General features: G+C 32.5%; 1 protein-coding gene across 2 annotated transcripts in view; it reads right to left on the reverse strand.

Moving 5' to 3' along the window:
• The window catches only part of LOC107439425 (thrombospondin type-1 domain-containing protein 7B), a 524,453-nt gene that overhangs the window by 76,773 nt on the left and 430,788 nt on the right, over positions 1 to 16,892 (reverse strand). For both annotated transcript variants that reach the window (XM_087163956.1, XM_087163957.1), the window contains 5 exons: positions 10,586 to 10,794; positions 8,824 to 9,016; positions 7,360 to 7,558; positions 3,952 to 4,067; positions 2,309 to 2,542 (listed from right to left, as the gene is read on the reverse strand). In XM_087163956.1, the coding sequence (XP_087020082.1) occupies positions 2,309 to 2,542; positions 3,952 to 4,067; positions 7,360 to 7,558; positions 8,824 to 9,016; positions 10,586 to 10,794 (951 nt within the window). The remainder of the gene's footprint in view (positions 1 to 2,308; positions 2,543 to 3,951; positions 4,068 to 7,359; positions 7,559 to 8,823; positions 9,017 to 10,585; positions 10,795 to 16,892) is intronic.

The raw sequence follows: 16,892 nt of genomic DNA on the forward strand, positions 1-16,892 counted from the left end.
AACTATGTTCAAGTAGCTTACAGTCGTCAGGGATTGTTCTATGAGGTATATGGGTCCTAATGTGCCCCATGAAAACATTGTTCCTGGGCGAGAAACCATGAAAACTTGAGCGAGCCCATTGTTATAGATGGAGGGTGGTCATAATGTAATGGCTCTTCGGTGTATAGATAAAATATGATATTTTACTTGAAATGACATTTGAGGCTCAAAACTTTTATAAATAGTGATAATTAGAATTATAATTTTAGACAATTCTTTTTAGAAAAATGTGCTTTAATGATCACTTACACTTCAGCATTAAGGAATAGAAAATTTAAGTTTAACATGTTCAAGAATATCTTCCTTAATATTATATATAAAAGCCATTTTCAACCTTAATGATGATCAGTAGACAATGGTGGCACATGCGCGAACTTCACTACTGCAATATAGATCTAATGGTAGATGGTGGTAGATAATCACAGACGGTCTCCTCACCGAATTCCTCAACCACTTGACCTAGTGTTAACTTTCCCGAACCCCTAAGACAAGAGATAGTGCAATCCGATCAAGCAACCAGTCATTAGCATGGGGTATGACACCCTGGTTCAAGTCGTTGTAGTCAATAACTTTAGCCCATTGCATAACTGGACGAACTAGTTACTTAAAAGATAAATATAGTTTTTCTAAGCTAAGAACTCCTCCCGCCACAATGTCTGAGGCCGTCGGGTGCTATGGAAACAAGAATGGCGCATTTTAGGGAGGGTAGCTTCCCTCTAGGAATAACACAATAGACCAAAGAAACAGATTCCCTTTCTCTCGCCGAAACCACTCCAAAACAGTGACACCGCACCCCTATTTGAAACAGCCATACTTCGTTACCATAGACACCGCCACAGGTCCAGACGAATGTCTGGGGGAGTTCTTATTTTAGACAAACTATAGAGTGACCGAAAACACTAAAATAAGTAAATAAATAACACTTTCTGTTATTTTACTGTGTTCAGGGGTCTGTCCAGACATTTTGTGAAAGGTCCGTTTTTTGTAAAATAGTGAAAAAATTACTCAGAATTTGTGAATATAAAATAAACGTTAAGTCACATTCTTTCAACCAGGGTCCGCTTTTGCGAACTTGTGCAAATAGAGTTCGTTATTGCAAAAAAACTTTTTCAAGGAGTTTTTATATTGTAAAGACATACAATATTATGCTCAATACTGTAAAATTATAATTAAAAAATTTATATTTTAAAAAATAAACAGCAATTGCTGCTTCTAAATTAGAGATGCAACATACAAATATTTGGTATTTAGCCTATACTGCTGAACGCAGAATATTAATTTCGGACGAATAATGGAAGAATCGTCTGCCGAAGACAAAACTTAATTCGTTTACATCCATCTTTCTTGTTTTCTGCCCTGGAAAGGGTTTATTCGATTAACAAAATAATAATGAAGATAAACAAATTTGTGAAGGGTCCGTTTTTAAGTTAAAATATTTTGTGAAGGGTCCGTTTTTAAGAAAAGATATTTTGTGAAGGGTCCGTTAACGGACCCAAATTTCTTCCAAACAGATCCCTGCATGGGATCCACCAGACATCACTGAAGGGGGAAAAAATTATTCGGAAAAATAGCACTTTTTAAAAACGCAAGCTGAAAAAAAGCACCTTTAAAAGCTTTTAAAAACGAAATCTCCAAAAAAGCACCTTTAAGTACTTTTTACAAAAGCTACGCACCCTGGATTAACAAAACAATAATGATGATAATTAAATTTGTGAAGGGTCTGATTAAAAGATAAATTATTTTGTGAAGGGTCCGTTTTTAAGTAAAAGTATTTTTTGAAGGGTTCGTTTTTATGAAAAGCTATTTTGTGAAGGGACCGTTAACGGACCCAGATTTCTTCAATACAGACCCCTGGTGTTTATCCAAACTGATTTTATACAACTTCTCTGACTATATTAACTGCTGGCATAAATTTTATAATAAGTTTTTCAGTTATGCTTTATTTTTTTCTGCATTATTACAAAATTATTATATGTGCTATTAGATCTTATTTTTCAGATTCAAATTAATTCGTTTTCCCTGATTTTTTTGAGCATTTCAAATTAAATTTCCTGACATTTCCAGATTGATAAAAATCTCCTGATTTCTCTATTTTGTGGCCTGATAGAGTAACAGTATATTGAGATTGAGGTGAAGCATTTCAGAAGCAGAGGTGAAGCCTACTTGCTAGAGAGTTAATAAAAAAAAACAATAGCAAGGGGGAAAATGTAGTATTAATTATGAAAAGTTGTGCGAAAATGCTTGTTCTTTTCTAAGTTAAACAACTTACTTCTAACTTGGAACCCAAATCCACACGGTTGTTTCTCAACGGGAAGCAAGCACTCACTCCATGAACTGATATTCCAGTGATAGGATGGTTCAGAGCGTCTACCAAGTGTCCACCGCAGACAATCGGGCTGTTGAGATTCAGTACAATGTCTAGCTTCTTCCAGAGCGTCTGGACAAGCCTTACCTCCATATTTAGGATACTGCAGGATTATCCGTCGTCTCTTTTGAACACCATCTGGAAAATAACAATTTTTAAAGATTTTTTTTTGTACTAACTATTCTGTATGTGCTTAAGAATTTACCTACATGAATAATGAAATAAAATGGATGAGTATAAAAGTTGTATACGGTTATATTACAGGTAAAAAAAACTACGCATGACCTAATTTTTTTCTACAGAATATACTCAGTCCAGTCACATTAATGTGAACACCTTTCGATGAGTTGACCGCTGCAAGACGTGCAGGTAGAGACTCAATTAGGTTCTTGAAGGTGTTCTCTAGAATGTTTACAGGGGTCTGTCCAGACATTTTGTGAAAGGTCCGTTTTTCGTGAAATTGTGAAAACATTACTCACATTCTTTCAACCAGGGTCCGCTTTTATGAATTTGTGCAAATAGGGTCCGTTATTGCAAAAAAAAAACTTTTTCAAGGAGTTTTTAAATTGTAAATCAATACAAGATTATGCTCTGCACTATAAAATTATAATAAAAAAATTTGAATTTTTAAAAATAAACAACAATTGCTGCTTCTAAATTAGAGATGCAACATACAAATATTTGGTATTTAGCCTATACTGCTGAACGCAGAATATTAATTTCGGACGAATAATGGAAGAATCGTCTGCCGAAGACAAAACTTAATTCGTTTACATCCATCTTTCTTGTTTTCTGCCCTGGAAAGGGCTTATTCGATTAACAAAATAATAATGAAGATAAACAAATTTGTGAAGGGTCCGATTAAAAGAAAAATGATTTTGTGAAGGGTCCGTTTTTAAGTTAAAATATTTTTTGAAGGGCCGTTTTTAAGTTAAAATATTTTGTGAAGGGTCAGTTTTTAAGTTAAAATATTTTGTGAAGGGTCCGTTAACGGACCCAAATTTCTTCTAAACAGACCCCTGGTTTAGCCTTGCCGATTCTAGTGTTGAGGCTAGCTGTGCAGGGTTAAGCGATTGAGGATCTATGACGCGAACAACCCGATTGAGGGGGGGTCCAAGAGATTCTCGATTCTTTTCAATTGAGCAATCCTTATGTGATCGAAATATTTTTTACTTATCTTTTTTTACTGTGGGTTTAGTTTCGATGCAAATGAACGATAGATCTGAGCATGTTATAGCAAGGCGTTATTTGTGTTTGTAAGTGCCAAAAAATAGATTGAAGATATTGTTTTACTTTATTCACCCTAACGTCATTTGATAAATATATAATTATTTTGCATTTCAAAGACTTTTTTTTTAAATTTCCGAAAATATCAGGAATTTATTACCATTTTTTAGCTATTATAAAGATTGGATAAATGTTTAGTAGAGATCTCGAAAAAGACTGTAAATAAATTATAAAGGATTTAAAAAAATAAAATATTAAAAAATTACTAATCAAGAGCACAGAAGTAGAAATTGTCAATATAGAACAGAGGCATATTTTACCTGTTTCACATTTTGGTTCACATGGTGTCCAGTCCGTAAAGTTGGACACAACGCAATCCAAAGGACACGGAAAGTGACACTCCCTTTCTGTTTCCGGCTTAGGTATGACTTTACACCTAATAAAAAGAAGAAAATAGAATAATCAAATAGAATTTCGAGGGAACTTCAAATACTTCTTAACTAATTAGTACAGTAGAGCAGGTAAATTTACGTCACGTAAAAAAATATTACAATTGAACTTGTATATTACGAGAACGTAAAGGCTAAGATCAATCACTCGTTAAAACAGATTTGGCCGAAATTATAAAAGCTAACAAAAATTAACAAGGGTTGCCACTAGAATCAGGAGGGAAAAAAATTCCCAGCGTTTTCCCTGTGCATATTATAATATAACATAGAGGAAACACAATTACTGAGCTCTTGTGTGAGCTATATTGGGTTAACTGTACTAGTTTTAATTGCTGGAAAAACTTAGAGAAAAAAGGAACAGCTGAATATACTTAAATAATGGTATAGTAAATGAAATAGTTTAGTACAGATTAGAATATCATCCTTCAATAACCCGTAGATTAAAAGGGGTCTGTCCAGACATTTTGTGATAGGTCCTGTTTTTGTAAAATTGTGAGAAAAAAAACTGTTCATAATTTGTGAATATAAAATAAGCGTTAAGTCACATTCTTTCAACCAGGGTCCTGCTTTTGTGAATTTGTGCAAATAGGGTCCTGTTATAGCAAAAATTGCTAAAAACCTTTTCAAGAAGTTTTTAAATTGTAAATAGATACAAGATTCTGCTCAACAATTGCTGCTACTAAATTAGAGATGCAACATACAAATATTTGGTATTTAGCCTATACTGCTCAACACAGAATATTCATTTCGGACGAATAATGGAAACAAAAACAATCACATTTTAAATAATTTCAATTGACATATTTTAAATAACACAACTTAGTTATGTATCACTTTTAATCCCATTAAGTAAACTTAAGCAAATTCATAAATTTATAATATTTTATTTAAAAAACTGTCAGAAATTATTTTTTATTTACATAATGTTCAATTAATTTTATGAATAAATATAAATAGATCAATTATTTTTTTACAAAAAAAATATGATTTACTATTAATAAGAATGAGTACACGATGTTTGTAAAAGTAGAAATATTTTCTTAGAATACTACATTTGGAACATAAACTTAGGGAAACCCTTCCCGGGGGTTTTCCCCCCGGGAAGGGTTTATTCGATTAACAAAACAATAATGAAGATAAACAAATTTGTGAAGGGTTCGATTTAAAGATAAATTATTTTGTGCAGGGTCCGTTTTTATGAAAAGATATTTTGTAAAGGATCCGTTAACGGGCCCACATTTCTTCTAAACAGACCCGTGCTTAAATAATGCTATAGTAAATGAAATAGTTTAGTACAGTTGGAATATCATCCTTCAATATGCCGTAGATTACGCACTGAGTGGTCACCATTTCTTATAAAAGATGAAAATAAGAAGAAAAAAATTTCCTGTATTTTCCCAGTTTCTAAAGAAAAAATCTAAATTCCCTGTTATTTTAGGGGATTTTAAAATTCCCTGTATTTTCCAGGTTTTCCCGATTCTCTCTGTGGAGTGGCAACCTTGTTAACTAAGCATTTAAAGACGACTATCTATTCTAAAAATTTTATTTACACTGATCTCACGCAACTTAGAGTTTATTTATTAATTTTATTTTATTATTAACTTAAGCAACTATATTCGTTCGTTTAGGCGCATTAAATATTTGTTAGTGTTAAAAACCAACTCATGTTTTTCGATCAATTTCGATTCATTTTATTCTATCCGTTATTAAATGGTTGCTGGTAAAGAGGGTAAATACATTATTGATTAAAAATAAAATCTTGATAACAAACATCAAATGCACCGAAAAGACATTACTTTCCGGTCCCACAAATACAAGACACATGGCCCGAAATATATTATCACCGTTTTCAATTGATTGCAGAAAAATTGCTGTCTTTGCTGACATGCTTATTTTTGAAATTTCATGAGGTTTTTATTTAAATTCTCCCATATTTATTTAAATTGCATGATAAAGACAATTTTGGTTTTAGGCTGCTTTTAGCACTTTTCCATTTTGATTTATTGTATTTAAAATTTTGGTCTTCGTTTTTTGTTAATTATATTTTTTATACTTGTAATGGGTCATACAGAGTCTTGCAGATCATTAGTTAGTTATTGCAGCTGTGTACTTTCCTTAACAATATATTAAGGAGAACTTTTTAAATCGATGAAATGTAGCAATGATTAAAAGGAGATTTCAAATCCTCAACAAATTTTTGAGAAAAGTTCCTCGTTAAATAAGAGTTATAACATCAGGTAATAATGTGGGCCTTTAAACAATAAATCAACCATTTATTAAAAATTTCTTCGTTATACCTGGAATCTCGATAATAAAGGTCTCGAAATAATCGCGATAAGTATCATTCTAGAGCCGCAATGGTTAGAGCGTTCACCTTCAAATGAATCGGGTTCCAGTCCCAGAGATGGCTGATCGATACGAATTCCGCTTCAGGCTTGTACCGTCCACATTGCTGAAGTGAGATATCTTCAGTGGTAGACGGATCATGGGTTAAAGTCCACTTGCCATCAGGCTAACCGTGGGAGGTTCTCGTTGTCGTCCGCTCCATATAACGCAAATGCGGGTTAGCTCCATCAAAGAGTCCTTCACGAAGGCAAACTTTTTCCAATACTTGATCCAGGAGTTCTCTTGTTTTTTGGATTGGGTTCAAAATTGCAAGGCTACGTAGTAGAACATTAGTAGTCTTAAGTAGTGAGTAAAAACATCAAGATGAATTAAAATTAGTATCACCTCAACACTAATTTTAATTCATCTTGATGTTTTTACTCACTTGTATATTCGCTTTTAGCGTTTTTATCAACAAAAATAGACGGGAAAGGAAAAAAAAGGGAAAAAAAGAAGAAAGTTTTTTTTATTTTTTTATTGTATTCATATTTTTAATTGTCTTTTTTTATTTTAGATGTTTATATCTTGTAACTACTAATTATGTATTGTAACACATACTGTATTCTCTGTAACTTTGTTGGGGTCTTCAATACTATTGTAATTTGGCTCAGTATAAGGGTGGCCCGTCGGCTTTAAGCACTATATGGCGGCCCTCTCAGCTGTTGGCATATGACTCCTGCATTTTATGCACTTTTTGCTTTTTATGTTCTTTTCTGTTTTTACTTGGTTTTAATAAACATTTCCCCGTATGCCCTGAATTGGGGCAGGTCGGGGTAAATATTTATCATTAGTAGTCTTAAGCACAAAAATTGGACCGACTGTTCAACGACGGTTATAAAATAAAATAAAAAGTATAATTCTAATATTAATATTTCCTTAATAATGTATAAATACCTTCCGTCTGTTTTGGTGGCATTTGATCCTTTAGAGCAGTAAACCTTCCTCTTTTGGACTCCAACTCCACACACTGTCTTCATGTTTACATCCTCTTTACGTAAGCATGATCCCCAATCTTCCACACGCCATATGAACGGATAGCAGTGGCGATCATTACAAATTTCCTCCTCCATCATCCTTTCCGTACATTTTCCTCCTGTAAAAATAGGTTAAGAGAAATTTTCAAATTTAACGGCGTTTTTACATTCAGCAGAGGTCTGTCCCAGACATCATGTGAAAGGTCCGTTTTTGCAAAATTGTGAAAAAGTTACTTGTAATTTGTGAATATAAAATAAACGTTAAGTCACATTCTTTCAACCAGGGTCCTGCTTTTGTGAATTTGTGCAATGTTCTTTTATTGCAAAAAACTTTTTCCAAGGAGTTTTTAAATTGTAAAGAGAAGCAAGATTATGCTCAACACTGTAAAATTATAATTAAAAAAATTAAAAAATAAACAACAATTGATGCTACTAAATTAGAGATGCAACATACAAATATTTGGTATTTAGCCTATACTGCTGAACGCAGAATAATAATTTCGGACGAATAAGGGAAGAAGCGTCTGCCGAAGAGAATGGCCTAGCCTTTTAACCCTTTTGAAGGCAGTGGTAAGTATACTTAAAACCACGTTTTTTTTTACCACTTTTAATTTAGGTTTCCATTTTTCAATAATTTCAGCTTTCTTGAAGTGAGTTTGAATAAAATTGGTAACCATTTGTCACTTTTAAAAAACGCATAAAAGTTATAAAATACATAATTCCTTTTGAAGTTTGTAGCATTTAAGGAATTTATTTTATAAATAAAGAAAAATAAAAGTAAGTTCCTAATAGGTCATATTAAATATATTTACCACCAAAAAATGGCATTTTTATAAACTAAATGAGTTTTTTTAATACCAATTACTGTTCTTAAAACAATTTCAATTCCAAAAATACTGTAATTTACCTTTACTAGAAATAAAGGGCCCATTAAAGGGTTAACTCACCTATATCCCCAATAAAATGTGAGAAGTATCCTCAGTGGATTTTTTAATACCAAAACGCAGCAGTTTCTTTTTTTGGCAGAATTGAAGAATTATTGAAACCTAGGATAATATTCATGTTAACGGTAGGCAATATTTCAAGTTATACATAAACATGGCGGGTATATTAGCTATAATCAGAAATAGCTTTATTTCAATTGGGCACTTCTATCTTCCTTTTTATGTTTTTTTTTCTTTTCAGGTGAAATATGAAAAGAGTTACTCCCTAAAAATATTTGCTTCGATATAGACTTATATATATGTTCTGATCAGATTAGCTTTTTTTCGTTCAGTTACAGCAAAAACTCAAGATGGCTACATTTGGTTGGAACACACTTTTTTTCTGGATGAGTTTGGAGTAATTTTGTATTACACCCAAAAACATGAAACTTGAAAATTACCTTCGCCTGCTACAGCAATTAGTGTTCGATTCTTAGATTTCCATCCATCCCACTCAGGTGTGAAACAGGGTGCGCTGCATGCAGACCACTGGGACCACTCAGACAAAACGCAGTCGTTTGGACAATAAATTCGGCAATATTCTTCATCATACGATACAACTTCTCTTTCACAATTGAAGCTGTAGAGCAGTTTCTATAAATCAATAAATGAACATTATAATAGTTACATTTGGAAACATCTTCACAAAGACAATAGGGTAAAATGAATAAGTGAGTAATAATATGTAAATAATAGTGAGTAATGAAAATACTAAGTAAGTAATAATAAGTGAGAGTGCTGTGAATATACCGACCTTTTTTAGCGCAATTCGAAATAGTGAATTGAAAAAATGTCTTTCTAATTTTCAGGATTAGGACCAGGGGTCTGTCCAGACATTTTGTGAAAGGTCCGTTTTTAGTGAAATTGTGAAAAAATTACTCACATTCTTTCAACCAGGGTCCGCTTTTATGAATTTGTGCAAATAGGGTCCGTTATTGCAAAAAAAAACTTTTTCAGGGAGTTTTTAAATTGTAAAGACATACAAGATTATGCTCAACACTGTAAAATTATAATTAAAAAAATTAAATTTTAAAAAATAAACAGTAATTGCTGCTACTAAATTAGCGATGCAACATACAAATATTTGGTATTTAGCCTATACTGTTGAACGCAGAATATTAATTTCGGATTAATAATGGAAGAATCGTCTGCCGAAGACAAAACTTAATTCGTTTACATCCATCTTTCTTGTTTTCTGTCCTGGAAAGGGTTTATTCGATTAACAAAATAATAATGAAGATAAACAAATTTGTGAAGGGTCCGATTAAAAGAAAAATCATTTTGTGAAGGGTCCGTTTTTGAGTTAAAATATTTTGTGAAGGGTCCGTTTTTATGAAAAGATATTTTGTGAAGGGTCCGTTAACGGACCCAAATTTCTTCTAAACAGACCCCTGAGGACTAATGTTCAGTATTTGAAATGTACACAAATAATGTATTAGTTAAGTCGTTTTAATTGAAAGTGGTGAGCAATATTGTGTGAAGGAAACAAAAGGTTTGTTTTTTTAGGCAAATTTATAGAGGAAAAAATAAAAACATATATCTATTTATTTTTACAATACTCCAAGGGTTTTAAACTTTATATTAAATACCATGAATAATAAGAAAAACTACAGCAGATTAAACAGAAATTTTTTTAAGAAATTGATGTGCTAACACATTAGCTTCTTCTGTTTACAGCACATTTGCTTGACAACTTAAAAGCAACCATTTGTGCAAGCATGTTATAAATACGTTTAAAAGCAATCATATAAGCAAATATGTAACCATATTTGACAGCAACCATTTTTCAACAAAATGGCCGCACGTGAAACAAAATTCTCTTATATATTGTAAACACATATAACAACTGCTATGTGCTTCAAAATTAATAATATAATTAGATTCACGAGTAAGAACACGATATTGGTAAGAACATAACAAACTGAGAACAGAATAACTAACGTAACAAATAAGGAATAAACAAACAGAATGACTTTTTTTCCTTTAACTGTAAATGAACTGAAATTATTTTTTTTAAATAATTTCAGTTACAAAAGTTTTTTCTAAATAAAAAATCAGCACGGCGTTTTTTCCGTTTTTTAAATGCACAAAGATTGTATGCCTTTTCATTTTCAAGAAAATTGGATTGATTTAATTAGAAATGAGAAAGAAATTGATACTTACACCTCCAAGCTTAAAACAAGTTTTGTCCCTCATTCTTTTCCCGTCCCCACATGTTTTTCGAGGATTATCGATTACACATTCTTTCCATTCCCCGTAATGCCATTCTAGGATGTCTTCTTTAAAACACAAGTCCACTTCATGCAAGTGAGGGCAAGGTTTACCACCATTGAGAGGGGAAGCTATAATACCACGTTCTCTTGTTTTAGTACCTGTGAAAAAAAAGAAATATATTAATAACAGAGAAATCCCAAAAGCAAGGTCCTCCAATCCCTAAAAAATAAAGAAGCCCAATTATTTTTTTTAAAAAATTATTCACATTACTTTAAAGGTTGAACATTTAACTACAGGGTGCATAGCCAAATTATTCAACAAAAAATAAGTACCTTTTAAGCACTTTTCAAGCACTCAAAAAATATTTTTAAGCGCTTTAAAAAAATATCATAATTAGGCAGGGTTGGAAAGTTTTTGACTATTTACGGTTTTATCTTGTTTTAACCGTCAAATAAAAATAAAAAACCTTTTGGCATTGTTTTTGACAATTGTCAAAAATCATGAAATTTTGAATCATGTAAAATGATTGTTGTCTTCATACGCTACGGACTGACAATACGCCGATATAGATTGGGGTTGAATTAATTGTGAAAACGTTGAATGTGAGCTGCTTCTTTTTGCATAATTCGAAGCGAAAATCAACATAGTAAAGGAAAAATCTCATTTTGAAAAATGGGAAAATTAAGCACTTTTTAAAAACACCCAATGAAAAAAGCACCTTTGAAGGCTTTTAAAAAACGAAAATCGAAAATAAGCACCTTTAAGCACTTTTTAAAAACGCTACCAGGGGTCTGCCTAGGTTTTTCTAAAAGGTACCTATTTTGCAAAATGTTAGACGTAATTTGTGAAAATTAAAAATTACATTAAAAAATTAACACAAAAATATGGATTTTTCATTTCTTGGATACAAAAATAAAATTTTAAGAAAAAGTATTTTGTGAAACTACCGTTTTTCCTAAATTTGAATTTGTGAAAGTACCGCTAAACGGTAAATTTGGCCTGGACAGACCCCTGGCTACGCACCCTGAACAATTTTACTAAAAAAATTTTTTAATCTTTGTCATACCAGTTCCCCGCCATGTCCTGGAAAAAGCGTTGAAAATAATCTTAAGAGACCGTTCATGGCTCTTTCTTTTTTACCGACATAAGTAATATAAGGTTTTAGATAAAACTAAAAACTCTTTATGTGAAAACAAAATTTAAATAAAAAATTTTTTTGCACGTATTTATTATTGCAACTAGTTTCAACTCTTTCGTAGTCACCTCATGTCTGCGAAATTTGTTTGAAAATCACAGATATTATTTAAATGTTTAATTTTTATAGAACCTTATATTGATTCATTCCACAGGGGTTTGTAAAAATCCAAAAAAGTACCTGAATACCTGATATCAAAAATACCTGAAATTTAATCCACAGAAAAACTAGGGAAACAACGTTTTAATCTAGTGTGAAAAAACTATACCAGGGGTCAGTTTAGAAGAAATTTGGGTCCGTTAACGGACCCTTCACAAAATATCTTTTCATAAAAACGGACCCTTCACAAAATATTTTAACTTAAAAACGGACCCTTCACAAAATGATTTTTCTTTTAATCGGACCCTTCACAAATTTGTTTATCTTCATTATTATTTTGTTAATCGAATAAACCCTTTCCAGGGCAGAAAACAAGAAAGATGGATGTAAACGAATTAAGTTTTGTTTTCGGCAGTCGATTCTTCCATTATTCGTCCGAAATGAATATTCTGCTTTCAGCAGTGTAGGCTAAATACCAAATATTTGTATGTTGCACCTCTAATTTAGAAGCAGCAATTGTTGTTTATTTTTCAAAATTTAATTTTTTTAATTATAATTTTACAGTGTTGAGCATAATCTTGTATGTCTTTACAATTTAAAAATTCCTTGAAAAAGTTTTTTTTTTTTTTGCAATGACGGACCCTATTTGCACAAATTCATAAAAGCGGACCCTGGTTGAACGAATGTGAGTAATTTTTTAACAATTTCACGAAAAACGGACCTTTCACAAAATGTCTGGACAGACCCCTGTATACGGTATTTGTTTTGTTGTTGTTGCCTATTTTGATATTAACTTTTGCTTTGTATGCTTTCAAATAACCAGCATTAGGCATAAACAAACACATGTGTTCGCTGCGCCAGTGAAACACATGCACTAGTATGGACGTATCCACACTGACCACACTCAACTTCTAACTTATTCACTTGTCAAATTATTAGACGCACTATAAGATTCTATGTAAAATCTTAATTATCAAGTGATAATATACAGCTTTATCGTTTTTAGGTGGCTGAAACCGGTTTGCACTTTCTTACGTTCGTGTATCAATTGGTTAACATTGTAATGCAATACGTTAAAATTAAATTCAAACAGGAAATATATAAAAAATCTCCTGAATAAAAACACATTACATGTAGGTTTAAATATAAAAGTATTGCATTTAAACTCGTGCAAAGCATGTATTTATTAAAACACTACAGTGCGTCTAATAATTTAATCTAATTATTACATTACAATAATATAATACCGGATATAATAAATATTCTATATTTATATAATATATCGTTGAATTTATGCAATCGTAGAATTTATTTTACATACTTTATTTTATAAACTTGAGTGTAATTCGATAGCATCATCACAATCACCTAATTTTACCTATTGATACACGAACGCAAACAAGTGCAAACCGGTTTCAGTCGCGTGAAAACAATAAAGCTGTATAGTATCACCTGATAATTAAGACGTTACATAGAACCCTATAGTGCGTCTAATAATTTGGATACGGACTGTAGAAGAAATATGAATTAGTTACAAGTGTAATACATTTGATGTATTTTATTTTCGAAATCAGAATGATTTTCTTCTAGTGATATACTTTTACCATAAGCAGTTTAAATATTAAATGAATAATAAAAGATTAAGCACGAAACTTTTATATTTATTCACTCTTTAAACCTTTTAGGAAAATTTAACGGATTTGTTTCATCAAATTTATTTAGAGAATATTATTCAATATAGATGAATTAAACAAAATTTTCTCCAATTGTTTTCATTGCTCCTGTGATTGCTATAGTATGGCTAAGCCACGCACTCCGTGTCCTGCCCATTCGGTTCATTTCATCAAGTTAAAACTATGGTTAGTAAAATTGATTCAACTTCCTGTTTTTCCGATTTTCACAAAATCATTATTCAAAATTCACAAAAATTAGGAGAGGATTTTTTAAAAATATTTTTTAAACATAATTTCACAAAATCAGAACCTTTACAAGAAGTCTGAAATAACCCATGAATATTTAAAACAGAGAACTCAATCAAAAAATTTATAACCAATGATAGTTAAATGACGAAAAGAAAAAGCATCAGCGATTTCGACAAACTAACCTTTAAAGGAAACAAATAACGACAGAAAACGCATTTCTCCTGCATCAAAATACAACGCTCTATTTTTACCAGAAATATCAAACTGATATCATTTCCGAATCAGAACAAAATGTCACGATTTCTTAATTTATACCTCATTCATCATTAAATAAAGCCCGTTAGATTTCAAAAACTACAGTGGCGGGCGTTACTACTTAATCACGAAAGGGCCCACAGCTAAGTTTCATAATGTGTACACGGCAAAGGGACTGTCAGAAGTTGTTGAAAAATGGCTTCATTTGGCAGCGATCTCTTTTGTGGAGAGCAAAAGGCGTTATAATTCGAAAATAAACTGAGTCCACCGTAAACGCGTTCCGCCGGTTAATGTAAATAAATTATCCCTGGCCTCTCGTATTCCAGCAAACAGGGTTCTCGTGTTCGTGGCAAATGATGATTAAAAGAGCCTGTCACAGTAAGATACCAGATTGGATGCCTTTGTTCTGTGAGTAATAATGGCTTGGTTTAGTAAGAGAAGAGTAGGTTAAGGGAACGGATACAGGTAGGTTAGCGTGTAGGGAGGACATTTGGATTGATGAATGGACTGTAGTAGTTAAGTTACTTGTTTTATTGGTAAGAATGGGGGGGGGGCTAAGATTTATATTTACATTGTGCTTGAAATTTTATAGCCGTTTATTAAAAAAGAGAAATGTTCAAGTACTAATCTTTAATGACAGGAGTATGAAATCAGAATACTTCTTAATTTTAAATAAGAAAGTAAGTTGGTTAGTGTCTGTTGAATATTATTATTAACGGGATATTAGTAGTTTAAAAAGGTCGATTTCTAGGGCGGTGGTGCAGGGTATGATAGAGGCAAGGGAGTGACATAAGATTGATGGAAGGGATGGGGAAAAGATTTGGGAGGGTACATCCAGTGGTATGGAGGCACAGCGTCGTGAGGCACATATTAATATGATGTTGGTCCCTCTTTAACACCAATGACAGCCTGCACACGTCTAGGAAGACTTTCCACCAGTTTTTGATAGGTGGTCATAGAAATTGACTTCCATCACAGTTGAAGTGAGTGCTTGTAGTGAAGAGGGTCGATTTGGCTACGTAATCGGCGCTCTAATTCGTCCCAAAGGTGTTTTATGGGATTTAGATCGGGACTCTGAGAAGGAAAGTCCAGTTTTTGAACATCCATTTCCTCAAACCATGCCTGTGCAAGCCTCGATATGTGAATGGAACAGATATCCTGCTGGAAGAGACAATGGGCCTTCCCCGAAATTATTGCCATAGAGATGGGAGCGCAGCATTGTCCAAAATGTCCACATACACCTCAGAGTTCATGTTTCCAACCACACAGGAACTAACGGATCCAGGCCAAACCACGAAAAACCAGGGGTCTGTCTCTAGACATTTTGTGAAAGGTCCTGTTTTTGTAAAATTGTGGAAAAAATGACTCGTAATTTGTGAATATAAAATAAACGTTAAGTCACATTCTTTCAACTAGGGACCTGCTTTTGTGAATGTGTGCGAATAGGGTCCTGTTATTGCAAAAACACTTTTTGAAGGAGTTTTTAAATTGTAAATAGATACAAGATTATGCTCTACGCTGCAGAATTATAATTAAAAAATTGCATTTTCAAAAGTAAACAGCAATTGCTGCTTCTGAATTAGAGATGCAATATACAAACATTTGGTATTTAGCCTATACTGCTGAACGCAGAATATTCATTTCGGACGAATAATGGAAGAAGCATATGCCGAAGACAAAACTTAGTTCGTTTACATCCGTCTTTCTTCTTTTCCTCCTGGGAAGGGTTTATTCGATTAACAAAACAATAATGAAGATAAACAAATTTGTGAAGGGTCCGTTTTCATGAAAAGATATTTTGTGAAGGGTCCGTTAACGAACCAAAATTTCTTCTAAACAAATCCCCGATAAAAAAGTATGAAAAATAGGTTTAATCAAAACGCTGCGTCAAAGAGTTAATACGATGTAAAATAAGGCACGAAAATTTACAAATCATTTAATATTCTAATAATTTCTATATTTCCAAGTCAGTTTCTATTGTTTCCTTATTAATTTAAGATAATTGTTTCGGATGAATTAAAGAGAGAGAAAAATCGATTTAAAATCAAATGCAACTGAAGAAGAAAATGAACGAAACGCGTAATTTTAAAATAAACTCTTCCTGTGTAAATACTGCGTTTTGTCATTTAAATGTTTTGAAACATAATTAAGAACAGCTTGAATAAATTCCAAGCATCAAATTTTGACTCTCAAGTCAAAAACGAAACAGATTATAATAATTATTCGAAAAGTCGCTCGATTTAAGCCTTTGTACTATGTAAGAAATAAAAATGGAACAAAGACATGATTTTACCTCTCGGCATCGACGCCATTGCAGGAAAAATCCAGCATTAAAATATTTCCCATTCTTCTTTAATAACTAGAATTCTCCTTGATGTATTGAGGTTTAAATCCACTGGCATTGTTTGGGATAAATGCAAATAAGATGATGTCTCCGGGAATTTGCATTTTGGGAGATTTTCGAAAATTGCATTCGCCGTCATTGTATTTCATTTGATTAAATCCGGGCACAAGGAAAGAACTGGAAATTCTCCCAACAAATGTGCTCCATTTTAAGGCGTGAGTTTTATTCATTCTAAGTGATTCTGGGAGAGGTTTACTGCCGATGCAATATGCATGGAACTATCGGTAGTAAATAATATAGCCTCGCTGAAAAATTCACGTTCAGTTTAGTAGATGATATTTTTATTGAACATATATCACATCCTTTTGGCCCCACGCGAGAAAATAAAATATTTGACTCCATATTTTTGGTTTATTTTCAAGCGATTTTCCTTCCAAACCT

Source organism: Parasteatoda tepidariorum, chromosome 5, assembly GCF_982258835.1.
Source record: "Parasteatoda tepidariorum strain Cologne lab strain chromosome 5, Ptep-v5.0, whole genome shotgun sequence".
Lineage (NCBI taxonomy): Eukaryota > Metazoa > Arthropoda > Arachnida > Araneae > Theridiidae > Parasteatoda > Parasteatoda tepidariorum.